Source organism: Neofelis nebulosa, chromosome 12 (genome assembly GCF_028018385.1).
Source record: "Neofelis nebulosa isolate mNeoNeb1 chromosome 12, mNeoNeb1.pri, whole genome shotgun sequence".
NCBI lineage: Eukaryota > Metazoa > Chordata > Mammalia > Carnivora > Felidae > Neofelis > Neofelis nebulosa.
In genome coordinates, this window is record NC_080793.1 from 11,326,388 (window position 1) to 11,343,163 (window position 16,776).

Consider the following 16,776-nt stretch of genomic DNA (forward strand, 5'->3'; position numbering starts at 1 on the left):
TTACTCAAGCCAAGACTGGACTGCCATAGCTCCTTGGAAAAAGAAATAAACTCTTTTATTATTTTTATTATTCACTGATTTCTTTCCATCCTGGAACTCTTATTTTATAAAAATTTTGAATCGTAGCTACTTACTGAACAGTGGCTTTCAGGAGAAGAGGGGGAAACTCCCCTGAATTTCACTGTCAAGTAAGGCTGTGTGTCAGGAATCCAAGAGGCTGTCTGTGGTTAGAGGCTCGTGGCTCTTAAACAATGGATTTCCACTTTTCTTGTATATAAGTTAGAGGAATATAAGAAATGAAATATAGGACTGAGTGTTATTGGATGGTAGCTTAGAATCTTATAAGTTTTGCCTTGGCAGGTAATTTGGCATAAATTGTTAATGTAAATCTGGGTTAGTGGTGAAGACGTTATTTTAGTAAAAAAGATAAACTGCTGATTAATTCAGCATAGAACTCAATTACAAATTGAAAGTGTCTCTGCGGGACTCCCGGACCCTAAAGACAGCAGATGTTGAATTGATACTCCAGCATATTTCACAGTGGTATGAAATATTAACATGGTTTATTATACTTGTGTGGTGTGTGATATCAGACAGGGGGAGAGGTGGTGGGCTTGTGGGTGTGCAAAGCAGCCAAACATTACACATTTGCTCATATACACTCAGTGTGATTAAGAATTTTAGGAAAGTTTCATCTTTTTTTTTTTTTTTTTTTTAAATGAAATAGCTCTGTGGAAAAATGAAGTGTAAAAGAACATTTGGGGCTAAATATTTAAATGTGGTACCTGTGTACATTTACGTTATACATGTAAATGAACATAAAACAAAGATGGTAAACTTACACAAGATGTTGAAATGTTTTTTAAATTTTTTTAATGTTTATTTATTTTTGAGAGACAGCATGCGAGAGGGGGAGGGGTGGAGAGAGAGGGAGACACAGAATCCTAAGCAGGCTGCAGGCTCTGAGCTGTTAGTACAGAGCCTGATGCGGGGCTCAGACTCACAAAGTGTGAGATCACGACCTGAGCTGGAGTCAGGTGCTCGAGCAGCTGAGCCACCCAGGTGCCCCAGATACTTAAATGTTAAATGGGACCACTGTGTACAAGAGTAGGGGAACTTGAGCAGTTGATCTGTCAGCTTTCATGGGCTGGGAGGTTTTCATGGGCTGCTGTCCTGGTTTTACCTTCTGATCTAGAATGGATGGGAATTTAATAATGCCCCTGTAATTTGCATGGGCACAGAAGTTTTGTTTCACACTCTTCATATATCTGTATCAACTCAAGGGGGAAAATCAGCAAATATTATGTATCGGAAGATCTGAATAAATGGAACTGCCAATATTTGAAGAGATTAGCAATTTTTAAGAGGCGTGAGAGTAAAGTTGGCTTAGATGAGATATCTCAAAGCCATTACTACAGTTATGACAGGTTTTTTGTTTGTTTTGTTTTTTTGCATCACAGCCTAGTCTAGGTTTTGCTAGCTGAAGTAAAAACTGTTCCAAAAATAGCCAGATGATTATGGTCAGAGCGAATATACCCTGGATACCTTCTGTTGTTACGAAGGCTTTAAAAAATGGTGCTTTCTCAAAAACACCAAAATTGGCAAAGGCGGAAGGGTAGTGCGGGAAGAAACGAGAAGTTTCTGGGTACCTACGTCATCAGAAGGACCTCTTTTATATCCCCATTGAGTCACCAGGAGAACCCTTGGAAAGTATTGAGACGCGGGCCTCATTCAGAGATGCGAAGGGTGGCCTTATGTTCCGTTCACCTAAATCGTATTTTGATCTCCGAATGGGTGCCAAGCTCTGTGCCTGGGTATGAGCCATGGTCCCTTCCTTAGTGACATTTATAACTTAGTGGGGTGGACAGGCCTACGAGCCACTACTGAAAGTAGGGCATGAAAAGCACAAGAATGCAACATCTAAGGGGGGCACAGAGGTAACACAGGAGGGGAATTGGTGGGATCTGTCTCGGTACTTTAAGATGACCTCAAAGCACATGTGACTCCTCGCTTCAATTTTTTCATCCTGGGGTTTGAGGAAGAGGTGGGACAGGGAGCCTGCAGAAAAGGAGAGACCATCCAGCCAAGGGGCATCATGTCACGTACAAAGGTGCAGGGTAGGGAGAGGTTCCTGCTGTAACTTTTTCTCAGTTGTATAACCCTGGAAGTTTGGACAGCTGAAGATATTTGGAAATAGGAAAACGAAACTCCAGACGGTGTCCAGAGTTGTCTGGGCGGTCATTTCCTGAGTCAGTGTGGCCTTTTAATTAGCATCCGCTCTTCAGTGTGGGATAAGGCCGAGCCTAGCATCCCTGTCCCTGCGTGTGAATATTTAGTGTAGAAAGCTGCCACGTTCTATTAGAGGTGGTTGTGCTTCGGCAGTGGGTGCAGGAGCTGCGTAGACTTTTCAAATGTCCTTTGAGATTTACGTGGCAGTGTAATTGGGAGATGCTGGTACTTAGTGTGTTGTGCATGGTGGAATGTGAGATTACCTGCCGTAATGAGACCCCAGCAGCATACCTCAGGAAGGTAGTTAAAGTTTTAACCTTAACGGGTAATGTTACTTGTGGGTTTCTGTGAGGTAATTTATACTGCTCTCCCCTAACCCTGAAACTGTGTGGAAACAAAAATAAGAAAATGGTATGAAGTTGTGCTAAATTGATATTTTAAAATTCTACCCGGTAGTACAGATTTTGGAAACTGTTTGCGGCGGACAGCGTGTAGAGCAGAGTCGCGCTTGGAGTCGTTGTCACCCTGTCATAACGTTGGAATATGGTTTTTCTAAACTTGGAACTGCGGTGATACCAGAATATTGAAAAGATTTAAGGACTCACGACTTTGATTCCTGACAAGTACAGTGATTTCTTTTAACTGAGGTAAATTGAGTAGGGGTGACAGAGGAGCAAAAACGAGGCACGATGGAAAGTGCGTGCCTGGGCTTTGAAGATGTCTGGGCGCGAAGATTGATTTTTGCCTCTTGTGTAACCCCTGGAGCCCCAGTGTATGAAATCCAAAATCCAGGCGTGAAATGGGCTTAAGTCAGTACTTGAGGGTACTCTTAGGAGGAGGACCCTGTTTGTAAATTGCACTCAGCTTAACAAAAGTTCGTTCTCTTATCCTCTGACTACTACTTGCCCTGAAATGTCAAAAGAAAATGAAACTGCACTTGCCTTTCTTGATCAGTTTTGGTTAAGATTTATAATCAACCCGTGGCCTGATGGGAAAATTAAGTTAAATGGTATCTTTTTTTGATATACTGGGTGGTTGGAAAACAATTTGACTCAGTCTGTTTGCTGAGAGGTTTTATCCATGTGGGGAAAGGAAAACCTTTGAATGTAGTACTGATGTGGTGAATTGATAGGCTGTTGTTCTGGAGTTTGAGGAGTGTACATTCTGTATTAGAGAAATTCATCAGGATGTTCTTAGTTTTACTGGTTGTTAACAAGCACGATGAATTGCTGGAATGATTGAGTGGCATTATGTAAGCTTGCAGCTTTGAAGAATTTTAGAGGTGAACTATTTAAAAAAGGTGAACCCGTGAGCGGTCATCGGTTACACCTAAGGATTAGGCGAGCATCATTATTGATTTTGGAGACCAGTCGTTCTGAGGTTCTCGTCTTGAGTGAAAAAAAAACATGGGCTTGTGAGTCCGACAAACCTGTGTAGAATCTCAGACCTTCTGTTGTTGGCCATGTGCCTTTGGGTTAGTCCTTTTCCCGGTCTGAGCCTTTGTTTCCTGGATTTGTAAATTGGACGTAAGGATTGTTTCTACCTTAAAGGGTTATTCGGAATAGTAAGTGGAAGAATGCACTTGGCACGGTGCCTGCACACAGTAATGTAAGTTCTTTTACTGTTTTCTTTTAGGATATAATTTCTAATGAAATACAATAAGTGAAAATGTGCTACTTAGTACAGTTCTTATTGACATGGCAATAAATTCTGTATGGAAGGTGTTCGTGTGAACACAGGGTTTTATGGCATCATTTTGAATTTCATTTTTAGTATAATGGTTACTCATAATTGATTTGCTCCGAACTGGGGGTTGAAAAAGCAGAGTGCTGAGTTACGATCCGTTGCCCATTGCATCAGTAGTTCTGCACGAGTTAGGCTTTTGGTAACGGTGTTTGTGAACATTAGAGAAAGGGGGAGAATTAGATCAGGTTAGCATCTATCATGGATTTCCTGCGTATCAGGCACTGTGCTAGCAGTTTCTCCTATGCATAGAGTACGTTGGTTTAATCCTTATGACCACCCCGGTGCCAGATGGTTTTAGGTCTCTTTTGCAGATGAGGAAATTGGGACTTAAAAATGTTGACTTTACCACCAGGGTCACATAGTTCGTAAGTAACAGGACTTGGATCTCCTGGGTCTTCATTTTCTTAAATTCTTTGCCGCGGCTCCTCCCTCCCTCCGAACAACCTTAAGTAACTGAGAGGGTATCTGAAGGCCGTGTGTGCCTGGGATCCCAGGAAAAGGTGATCAGCCGGGAGCCTCACGGAGGAGCGTCTGAGTTGGTAGCTCCGCACGATCTCCACCCACCTCTTGCCCCATAACTCCCCCCATCTGCTGTCTGCTTTACTTAGGTCTGTTCACTTTTACTTCCTTATAACTTTACTTTGCACACGGCCAAAACCTCATGACCACGATTTTCCCTTAGAACTTCACATTCTTTTGGCTCTTGCCCCCACAGTTGACGAACCCCCATACTTTTTCTGCCACACTCCAGACGCCAGACGAGCATACTTGGAGAGCCCCTGCCACCAATGAAGTGGCATCTAAAAGTTGGCAAATGTTTTGGTTTTTTTCCAGAACAATAGCTTTTACTGGCTCTACCATTATCTTGTCTGTTTTTGGTGACACCTGTTAGGGGTGCCTACCGCAGGAGCTTACTGGTGCCTAGAATATATAATTTAAGTTAATCATTGCCTCCCATCAACCTACCAGAAAAACGGCTGCCAGGAAGTTATAAAAGGCCTTTCTGTGGTGGCCGAGTTTGTTGAGAGTTGGGTCAGTGCCCGTGACTGATGCTGGAAGTCCGGGTGGCACCCTCCACTTCCCGTCTCCTGCACTCCCACCTGACCACCGTTTCCTCCTCGCCATGCTGGCCTCCCAGTGCTGTTGATGGTCCTTCTCCCTGCCCCTGCCTGCCCACCGCCATCTCACTGAGAACGCTGTAATCACCTGCTCCACTTTCGCCTGCTTTGGCCTCTCCTCCCCTCCTGCTTCTGGGTTGCGGTTTCGTAAAGCTCAAACCTAACTACATCGTTTGCCGGCTTAAAATTCTCCACTTCCTCTCACCACCTCACATGCAGGACCCGTGAGGTTCTCTGGCATTCAGCCACACTGAACTGCCTACCTGACCACACCTTTCTCCTCCTCCCCACTGTCATGGTTTTACTCCTTCCATCACTTCTGCCCCTTGGCTTGGCTATCATTTACTTGTATGTCAAGACTCAGCCCAGTCTTCATCACCTGAGCCCCGTGATACCTCTGTACCTATAGTTCTCCCATCAGGCCTGCCTCTTAAGACTTCTTTACCACATTGTAGTGAGCTTATCTTCTTTTATAAAAATTTTTTAATGTTTATGTATTTTTGAGACAGAGACAGAGTGTGAGTGGGGGAGGGGCAGAGAGAGACACGCACACACACACAGAATCCGAAGCAGGCTCCAGGCTCTGAGCCGTCAGCACAGAGCCCAGCACGGAGCCCAAACTCACTAACTGCGAGATCATGACCTGAGTAGAAGTTGGACGCTTAACCGACTGAGCCACCCAGGCCTGTAGTGAGATTATCTTCTTGTTTCCCTTCTCAACTCTACACTTTGGGCAAGGTCTTTGCTCAGACCTTATTTCCAGTGTTTAGCACAGTGTCTGCGGAGCATAGGAGTGTCAGCGTTAGTAAATGTTTGCTGAACCAAGCTGACCCGTACATTTCGTTCAGAGGTTTTGCATCATTTGAAATTTGCTTCGTACGTGGTCATCTTTAAACTTCCTCAGACAAAGGTGCTCTGTATTACGATGGATCTCCTTCTAGTCCTTCGTAATCCTTGTGAGACTCTAGAAGCAGGATTGTGCTATAACACAGGCCCCGTAATAACCTTCCCACATGTGCCCTGCACTCTGCAGTGCTTTCTGTCCTCCAGACTTTGGAGGTGGGAAAGGCTCAATGTGAGTGTGGCTCTTGTTTTTTAATCTTTGTTGTGACCCAAGGAACAAATTCACTTCATTTTTCCCCCCTCTGTTTTCATCTGCAGGAATTTATTGGTAGAGTTATCACTGACCGCTGGAGAGAGAGAAATATTATGAAGATCTTATTACTACCTGGGGCAACTTGGTTTTCATTTGGAGGATTGTTGAGCATATTTCTTACTCTTTCTTTAAATCCAGTCTTGTTTTTTTCTCTGATTATATTTGATTCACTGCAGCCTTGGAAATATATATTTGTATACACATATGCTGTGAACGCTGATTTCTTCTTCTTGCAGAAAGCAATATGTTCCTGTCTCTCTTGGTCCTTTTCCCTCTGGAAGCTTAGGTGTTTTTCCTTCCATTCACAGTCTCAGAATCCAGCAAGACCTCTTGCTCCCCACTGATTTTCCTGTGGCGGGATAGGAGCACCTAGGCTTTGGTGATGCAAGGCACTGACCTGGCACCCACCCCTGACTCCCAGTCAGACACGGCCGTGTGCCATGAGTGCGTCAGCCAGCCTTTCTGGAGCCTCAGTTTCCTCTGCTCTCAGGCGACGATGAGGAGGATTAACTAAGTAACGTAAACGTTTGGCTCAGACCCAGGGACGTGGTGGGTTCCCCTGTTTTCTCACACCCTGGCCTCTCCTTCTACCCTAGAATCTGCTAATAATTCTGTTTATAAAGTCTGTGCGTCGGGGACGTTTCTGTCCCTTTATTCCTCCCAACAGCCCCTGGACAGAGGCATTAACTCTGTTCTTCCAACAGGCACCCCGTGGCTCCCAGAGTTCAGTGCCGTGTCCGTCAGTGACCCAGCTGTCCTGGCTTTTCTCTTTCCATAGTGGCAGCTTCTGGCCCATTTTGGCTCTGCGGCCTCAGACCTCTCTTCTCCTGGCCCTGAGTTGCGATCAGGCTCTTGCATCCTTTGGTGATCTGGGACAGGCCAGCTTGGCAGTGGCCTTGTTGGTAGTTCCTTGAATGTGAACACCCCTTCCCATCCCTGCTGAAAACCTCTGAAATCACTCCTGCACTCCCCGCAGGTGGGTCTTTCCCTGTTTGCATCACCCGGGTCCTGGGTGCCCAAACAGCTGTGGGGGAAAGAAGTGGCAGCACCCTGTAGACCTTAAAGACACAGTCACTGCCTCGCTCCCCACCAGCTGCACCTCAGTTATGCCTGACAACCCGCAGGATCACACTGGCGGGCCGGGCCCTGTGGACCCCAACAGCTCGAGCCACAACCAAAACTTGGACACCTTTGCTTTTGTCACATAGCCCAGTCTGAAAAAAAATTAACCTTTTCCACCGTAAAATATGTGGCTACACGTGGGGTACGTCACCTGTTACACAGTGCGGGAAGCATTCTGCTTGTGGGGGGGGGGGGGACTGTTTTAAACACTTTTTTGAGCTCTTTGAATTTTATTCAGCCATCAGCCACAAATGACTCCTTCAGGCCGCATCAGTAGCATAGGCAGAACCTCGGCGTGTCCACAGGCCACTGTGGAACGTTATGTTTAAACCTCTTCCTCTCTCACGTGTTTAAGGGTCTTTGAGTGCTCTTGTTCCCTGGTCCCCAGTCGGGACTGGTGCACTTCTGGAACTATCCCTTTTGGTCTAATCTGTCTCATAACTCATTTCATCTCTGAGTTTGGCAAAGCCACGAATGCATTTGAAGTTGGTGTTTCATGTTTTCATTCGTCGACATCTGCACCAAGCCCCGTGCTAGCAGCCTGGGATCCGGGGATGGAGACGGGGTGATTTTGGTCCTTTCGTTTGAACCCAGGCTCTCACCACACATCTGGACTTGTAATCTTTTCGGCTGCGGATCATCAGAGCAATAGCAGTTTTTGCCGTTTCGAGAAAATCGAAGTGACAAAAGATAATGCAGGTTTCCCAAGATGAATTTGGACTGCTTCAGTTCTCTTTGGCTAAAATTCTTAGTTTTTAGTAAAGGAGCAAACTGTCATGAACTAAATGGTCCTTGCAGATTTCCTAGCAAACAGGAAAAGTGATGGAAGCTGTGAGAGAGTTCAGCTGTGTCGCCATCCACAGCTCTCCCCGGAGCAGAGGTAGGACAGCCACTGTCCCCTGACTCCCGTGGGATGGTGGGGTGGAGGGCAAAGGGAGGCACCTGCGGTACCCCAAAGCCAGGAGAGCCAGGGCAGCCCTGTTCTTCGTGAAGAAGGCTGAGTGTTTCTTCCTTTTTCATTCAGTGCCTCAGCCACACAAACGGGCCAAGTTTCCCAGCAAATAACTCATTGCATTTCTTTCTCGATTCTTAAAAAAGTTCTAGGTCAAGTCAGCTGTTTCGGATGGCTTGCCATCACAGGTACTCTCACACTCCAAAGCCGTATCTAAAAGTAGTGTGCCAGGGTTTCCATCAGATGCACATTTAATGTTTCGCCCGCCCCTAATGCATGTAAAATGCTGCTCAGCACGCGTAACTGAATGGTAGAACGTAGAGGGTTTATTTAAAGGGTAGTAATTTGATGCTGAACTGTCCAGGGTGCCCATTGGCTGGGGCACCTGCATTTTCCTCTGGCGACATTCCCAATCTAAAAATCACTTAAGTGAGAAGAGAAATTCGATTGTAGCCGTAGGCAAGGATAATGTGGAAAAGTTTCTTTGCAGTACTATTTTGGACCTGCACCATAGTGGATGCCGAGGTAATCTATCAGTTTGTGAGTGTCTACAAAATGCAACTCTCTAGATAACGGGTTTAAAGTAAAGATTTAATACAGTCTCCATCTCCTATGATGTTGCAGTGACAGTTTAAAACTCATTCTCTAAATCTCAGCAGACTTTATAGCTAGCAGTGGGCCAATATAAAGTTTAATGGCATTACAACACATAAATCATCTTTTAAAGATGCTACCAGTAGCTCCAATATTAAATGCAGACAATCGCCTGTGTTATAAATAATTTATCAAACACCATTTCAGATTAGCCTTCCATGCTGAGTTATTTATTTTAGCCTTTTCTGTACGATTCCTAAGGCACTTTTTGAAAGATCCATTACTGGTCAGTTTAATGAACTTGGGGGTCTGTTTTGTCCCCTCAAGCACTCGGGTACAGCTGTGGTGACCATTACATGGCCGACGCGGACCTCTTTGTGCCTTTTACAAGTGCTGCCCATTTGTCATGTAGCGGTAAATGGAGCTGCACATTGGAGTCGAGGGACACATTGCGCGATGCAGTGATGGAGACAAACAGATAGCTCTATAAAGTGCTGCTTGTCACAGCTGACTTGTAGTACAGTACATCACTCTTATTGTAATCTCATTTAAGAAGCCGGGGTGGCCCGGGGGACTGATATTCCCAGTTAGTTTGGTCTTTGTAGCCATAAAGCAGGAAGTGCTCCTTTTATATTCTCTGAACTTTTAGGGAGTGTGCTTTTTGCTTGGATTAATTATTACAGGAACTTCTTCACGGAACTGGGTGCAGATTCGTCAGCAGGTTTGTTTGGACCTCCTTCTCCTGGCCTGGGGTCTGGTCCAGGCGGTTGCTGCTTAGAGATAAACGGTCTCTGTGCTTCCAGGAGCCCTCTGGCTTGCTTCATTAAATAAGTTACCTTTTATTAAGCAACAGCTATATGCCAGACACTATAATAGGTGCTTTCTATACCTTATTTCTAATTCTTGCAGAAGTCCTGTGATAAATCCTAATTTGTCATCACCGTACTACAGGGAGGGGAGAGTAAACTCAGAGAGGTGAAGTGACTTGTCTATGTTTGCATAGCAGTAAGTAAGAAACGGGGTTCAGACCCAGTCTTTCTGCCTCCACCTCTGCCAGGTTAACTTTTAATCACCAGGTGGTGTGTTTTGGCTGAGGGTCTCAAAGTAAAAGGAAGCAGCCATTGGGCCAGAGGGCCATTTTTCCGGAAGCCAGGATGAGTCCTACTGGTTGGTGTGCACACTGAATCCAAGTTCCCCTGTGACTAGCAACGTAAATCCATGAGCAGCTGGCTGGGGGAGGACGCCGGCCTGGCAGCGGGAAAGAGCATGGCACCTGGGCCTGACCAGCTGGGGTCACGGGCTCTGCAGGGTCCTCGTCAGAGCCCCTCTGTAGCAGCTGTCCCTGGGCAGATGCTCCTCAGAACTCAGGTTACCCCACGGCTTCCAGAAAAGGGAGGTGCAATTTCTCTATGAAGAATGAATCCTAGAGGAAGAAACGGTGCTTCCTGCATTTATTGTGGGCCAGAGATGGATAAAAATGTGGTGTTTTCCCCAGCTCTTGCTTTTAGTTTGTGGTTCTTCTCGATGGTATTCTTAAATATTTGGTAGAACTTGTTAAAGACAAGAGTTGTTTAATTGTGAAACTCCACTATAAAGAAAACACAGTATGAATATGCCCAGTAGCATATTTGCATATGTGTCTAGAATTCTGAGTGTGGAAATACAGTGGTAAAAGACAGTCTTCGACATACGAAGCATTTCCTGGAACATAGTAGGTGTCTTTTAAATATTTGTTGAAGACATTAACTGTGCAAGTAACGGGTAGACAACAAGTCCTTGGTAATTTTCACCCTATTCGCCTTTTGACAGGTTTTGGTGGGGGTGGGGAATATGGGAAATAAGACATGGCTTCTTAGTACTGATCTCTACCATATTATTACAGTATAGAAATGTGTAAGGCGTGGTCTGTGGGCAAGGGAGACAGTGCTCCCCCACCGGTTGTGGAAATGACCACTGGAGGAACTGCTGGTTGGCCCAGAGATTAGTTGGCAGCCACCATCCTTCTCTTGAACATCCCCGGCTTCCAAAGATCCTAGGTGATTGAGGAGTGACATACCCCGAGTCAGGGAACTGCTGTCCACTGTCCCTAAGTCACCACGCAGTCCCCAGCCCCCAGCTGAGCAGGTTACTTGTGAGCTGGTGTGGTGCTGTGGCATTCTGGCTCTGAAGTCCAGTGGACCTGTTTTACTGGTTACTAGCTTGGTGACCGTGGGCAGGCCATTCACCCTCTCAGCTATAGTTTCTTTTCAGTACTAACTTCAGAAGAGGGTGAAGGGCGGAGGTAAAAACGATGATTGGCAGTATGCCTGACTCAGTACTTGACACGTAGTTGGTGCTCAATAAAATGTAAGGTTCATTCCATTTCATGGCAGCTTCAATCCTGTGTACATGAGATGGGGGTGGGACTGGAAATAAGATTGCAGGCTTGTGAGATTTTTCTTCCTTAAGGAATTATCTTCTCTAGAATTGGTGGGGAGGAGAAGAATTTAAAAGGCATATTTTCTCAATTTTTAAAAGCCTTTTATACTTAAACAATAGCACATACGATAATTTATCAATAAATCAAGCTATACATAGTACATTTTGCACATTTTTAAGTTAAGTTCATCTATTTACATTACAGAATATTTGCAAAATAGAGGCAGATGCACCTGTGATCTCTGCACTGTCGCATTCTGGTATCTGTGTGCCCAGTTTAATTCATGGACATTAGATATGCATGCCTGATATCATGGGTGGATCTCCGTTTCCTCGGAGTCTTCCCCCATCCCCGTCCCCAAAATCTGCATTCAGTCCTGAGTGCTGCCAGTAGGGTTTGTGACACCCACCGGGTGCTGTTGGCTGGCTCGAGGCACCGGCAGCAGTGACGAGAAAAGCCGTGATGACAGAGCAAAGGAAATCCTCAAACAACAGAGAAGAGAAAGGAAGAGGAGAGGGTTGGTCAGGAGCAGGGGAATAAGGAAGGTGCCCTACACATACGCGCATGCGCACATGTGCAAATCTAGCCATTTAGTAAGAGAAACAAGTTGGAATGAGGCTTAACGAGCAAGTGTGTTAAGTTACTGGTTGGTTTTTGCTGTCTGTTTGGTAGCAGCAGCCACCTCCCTAAGATGCTTGCTTTGCTAGCACTTTCACTGGCTTTTGGCCTGTTGGGAGCCCCAGGAGAGAATTCCTGTTTAGAGGATCCTCTGTGAACGGATTCTCACGGGGCTGTAAATGCACAAGAGATAAACCAGCTCCGTTGGTCCCACATGGGTGCCACTCAGGAAGTGAAAAAACCTGGTGGCGTAAAGATCCAAATACCCCTCAGCTCCTACTGCTGGGTTGCTTTGGATCCCACTTCCAGCAGAGCCCTCTCTATCCTTCTCCGAGTCTGTAGAGGGCGCTCATGTCACTGGAATCCCACTTCCTGGCCCAGGGCAGGCAGAGGAGCTGGAGCCCTGAGTGCCTCAGATCCTTTCGCAAGGGAAAGTCAGCAATCTGCCCTTCGGCGATCTCAGGACGCCTTTGGGGCAGGGAGTGATATTTCTCAAAGGGTGGTGTTTAGATGAGCTCTTTAGTTCAGCTTGCATGCTTAGGCACTCACGTGCTGGTGGATTAGGAAGGGGCAGCACAGGTTAGAGTCCCTTCCTTGGGAGAATGGTTCGTTTTTGTCCTTCTTGCCTGAAGAACTTGTATTTGATGTTCTCCATGTCCCACTGTGCTGCCTCCATTACCTGCCTTCTGTTTTACTGCCTTGTTTTCTACATGCCAGGCACGTGGCCTTTCAGCCCTTCCCGAAGCTTTGCTGACCTGGCTGGTATTCCCACGGCTCCTTCTCAGTTATCTGTTAGCCCATATCACACTTGCCTTGTAGTTACTTAGGTCTCATACCCCCACTGGACTCTAAACCCCTACAGGGCAGAGACCTTGGGGCCTCATCCATCTCTGCAGCCCTGGCTTCTAGCATAGGACCTGGCGCGTGAGAGGCCTTCTCGGGTAAGAAATGAATTAATCCACTTAAGTAACTGTTGGTGACTTAGATTTGCTTCTAAGATGAGTAGAAGAGAGAGTGATTCAAAGAAATGAGTCACTTCAGTGAATTCGTAGGCTCTTTATTAGAAGGCAGTAGATTTTCTTGGGTAAGAGGTCCTGCCCTTGGCTTTGCCACCACTTTTCTAGAACTGTAATGTTTTGGTGTATGTCTTACCACCCCCCCTCCCCATGATACTGACTTCTTCATTATGTTACCTGGAGGCAGGTTCCAACCATTATTGCACACTTTTGGCCAGGGGTTAGCGAACTACAACCCATGTGCTAAATCTGGCCCACCGCCTATTGTTAATATTAAGTTTTATTGGCACGCAGCCACACACATTTGTTTATATATTGAGGGTGACTGTTTTGTGCTACCATGACTGAGTTGAGTAGTTACGACAGAGACAGTAGATCTACAAAACCTAAAATATTTACTTCCTGGCCTTTTACAAGAACAGTGTACTGACCCCTGTTTTAGATGTCCCGTTGCTGTCTGCCAGCCCACAGTCCTCGGTTATGCAGGGATTATCTGATGTGAAGCAGCATGTTGAAGAAGGGGTACGTGCATAAAGGGTTTGAAACACCTGGTTCCAGCACTTGCCATTCGAGGAACATTCAGCACATTGTTGTGGTACTATGCGATCTCTTCTTCATCTATAAAACGGGCATGGAAAATGTCTGCCTCACAGGTGATTCTGTGCCCTGCTTGTGAAAGCACTCTGTGGATGTCCGAGCAGGCCCTCAGAGCAACCGTGGACATTATTGCTGCTGTTCTCTTTCTCAGGAGGAGGAAGCCAAGAAACTGGTGAGTGAAGCCATTGCAGCTGGCATCTTCAATGACCTGGGGTCTGGAAGTAACATTGATCTCTGTGTCATCAGCAAGAGCAAGCTGGACTTTCTCCGCCCGTACTCCGTGCCCAACAAGAAGGGGACTAGGTGAGTGAAGGAGATGAAATTCTGCCTGTGGCCCTAATTTCCTTGGCCACTCTCAATCTCTCCGTGGCATTTCAACTGGGTTTTCTTGACTGTTAGCCACGTTAGGTTTAAGTAAATCCAGTGTCCCTGGGCCGGCCTTACAGAACAGACCTGTGAGTCATTATTTGCTTTATTTGCGGTCAGGTGTAGGAAAGTGATTTAATTTGAAAATGTTGGTGGGAGAGGGAGAGCAGGGCCCAGGAAAGAGCCCTACCCTGGAGGGTTGTGGGGGAGAGGTTCGAATCGCCTGGTGTTCTTTCTCTGGTCTCTTAAAGAAGCCCCTGAATTCTGTATGAAATTCTGTGAGAAGCATTTTTTGGGGAAACCAGCCCATAGCTTTTCTCAGAGTGGTCCAGGAGTCACAAGCAGTTATAAACCGTTCGTTAGGAGTCTCTGAAAGTCTTGGGAGCTGACTGGTGCCTCCTGCCCTCCAGGGAGCCCTGTCCTTTAGCCCGTGGCCATGTGCCGAGCAGGCTCCATGTGTCGGTGGTGCGGCCCGGGCTCGGACTGGGGAACAGGGTTCTAGACGATTTGCTGAATAGAAGTGGAAGGTTTCCAGCCTCGTGGCTGGAGCATGCAGACGAGCTGCTCATTTGCGGTGTCCCATGGCCGTCTGGCCGTCCTCTGGCTCCCGGCCTCTTCTGTACCCTGCGTGGCTCAAGACGTGGCTCCTGACCGCTGCTTCCAGCCATGTCCGTGCGAATGCAGCACGGCAGGATTTATAAACTCAACCACTTCCGTGTCGCCCCACAGCTAGCCCAGAGTGTGGCAAGCACCTTCTGGAATGCTTACTTTAACGCTCACTACTCATACCCAGATTCCAAATCGGGAGTAATTCCAAGGAAAGAGTAGAACATTGAGAACCAGCACTGCGCTCGGCATTGTGGGAACTCCCGTGTGCTCATGGAGGGTAGGACAGCTCAGCAGCAAGAAGTTCTCGCTCAGGGGTTGGAGAAATCTCGTTGCCTGGCGTGTGACTTTGGGCGCGTCAGTGTCCCAGTCTTTGAAATGATGGAGCTAGATTAGGTGATCTCTAACGACCTGTGGGGTACCTGGCGCTGTACTGGGGGAGCAGGCTTTGCCAAACTCCCTGATGGATTGCCTCCCCCATTATTTGCAAGATGCTGCGTGAGCTGAACAAGTCCATGGCGAAGAGTTCAGGGAGGGGGCGTGGTTACACTCCATCCAGACTGAACGGTGTCCTGGGTGAGGATTCCGGAAGCCATGTTGGAGCCACGGAAAAGTATTTGTGCTGGACAAGGAACCTGTGCTCAGCAGTAGCACATCTTAATTCTTGGAGACGCTGGCTTTCCTCTGGAAGGGAGACTGAACGAGAACAGAAACAAAATGATCCCGTCGGCTGGTTGTGAGGGATTCAGTGAGGTGGTGTGAAAGGTGCTGGGCCCGTGGCAGGTGTGGGCAGCTTGCTCTCTAGACGGAGCTTGCTCGCTCCTCGGGCCCTGAGGCGGGTGCCATGTGGCATCAGGCCCCGTGACGACGGTGTGTACTCTGGGATCTTCCCGTCACCTTTTCTGCCAGTGGCTGATCGCTGGGGCACTCCCTGGGGTAGGGGAACCTCTCCCAGAGTGGGCAGTCCGGCGGGGGAGAGAGCGGGGGCAGAGCCTCAGGCCTGGGCAGGTGCAGACCCGGCCATGCACCTTCCTCTCGGCTCTGCCCCCAGCCCTCCGCAGCCCTGCTCCGGGAAGGAAGCCCTCTCTGCATGCCGACACCGGGCGCCACGACTAGGGTGGCGGGGTGGCTCCCGCGGCCAGGCCTCCCACAGATGTTGTGCTTCGGAGGAGTTGGGCGCAGCAGCCACGTGGGGCTCTGGCTCCAAGAGGACAGGCTGCCAAGGGCCGGTCTGGGGGAGGGAGCCACGTCTTCACACTGGCACGGACGGGTGGGGCACATCTTTAAAAGGTGCTGCTGGCCCCTCCTTGGAAGGGTGTGGTTGGGACCGGCCAGCCATTCTTTGCTGCTCAGGCTCCTCTGACGTCACCCACTTTTTTCCGCTTCCTGCTCCCTGTTTGAGCACAAGTGCCCATTCGAGGGGGTGATTTTTGAGGAGCACGTGGTCATGGCACAGCTAGCAGCCTGCTGTTAGTCCATGCCAGATTGACAGAAATAATGTCCCAGCTGGGGACAGACCAGAGGAACAGTTGGATTTGTACTGTTTGACGATATTGTAATTCCTGGCCCCAGTGTGAGAATTAGCAGCTCAAATGTGGATCTCACAGACGGCTTGTGCTCGGAGAAACCGCTGTCGACTCAGAGAGAGGTGTGGGGAGTGTCGTGGCGGTGATCCGCCACGCCGCCACAGGCAGCAGGCCACCCTCCTCGAGGCTCAAGGGTGTCGTCAACAGTGACAAGCCCAGAGTGCGGCTGTGGGCCATTTTTATACTTACAATGTTCTTGAAGTGTTCAAGATAACATTTAAGTCATCCTTTTTTCTATACAAGAGAAGGGTGATGGCGGCTTAACAGATCTGCTTCCCGCTGATACTGAAAGGTGCTCTTGGGAGGTTGATGCTCAAAGGCGAATGACCAAGTGTTTTCCAGCATCTTCTGGGGATGGTAAGGTGGTGGGGAAGGAAATCTGAGGGCCCATTAAGTGCCAGGTGCTCTGCAGGAGTGCTTTTAATGCACATCTCTCCCAGGCGTCCCTATTTTGTGGCACTTGAGCACTGAGGAGAGCGAGCCTCGGGACGGCTGAATGAATCCCCCCCCCCCCCAGGCTACAGAGCAGGGAGTCAGGAGAGCCAGGCTCTGCGTCCGGGCTGTTTGCCACCTTACCCGAGCGCATGTCCCTCGCTCCGGCCCCGTGTGGGGCCCCTTGAGGAGATCCTAACTCGGCCTTTGTTTCTGTCC

The 16,776-nt window shown here is 47.7% G+C and overlaps 1 protein-coding gene across 2 annotated transcripts in view; it reads left to right on the forward strand.

Annotated features, from left to right (window-relative positions):
• Window positions 1–16,776, forward strand: part of PSMB7 (proteasome 20S subunit beta 7) — a 58,890-nt gene that overhangs the window by 41,867 nt on the left and 247 nt on the right. Inside the window, exon 7 of one of the 2 annotated variants that reach the window (XM_058694171.1) lies at window positions 13,719–13,870. In XM_058694171.1, coding sequence (XP_058550154.1) covers window positions 13,719–13,870 — 152 coding nt within the window. Of the gene's footprint in view, window positions 1–6,254; window positions 6,609–13,718; window positions 13,871–16,776 lie in introns of those variants that run through there. The other variant, XM_058694170.1, reaches the window with a different exon arrangement.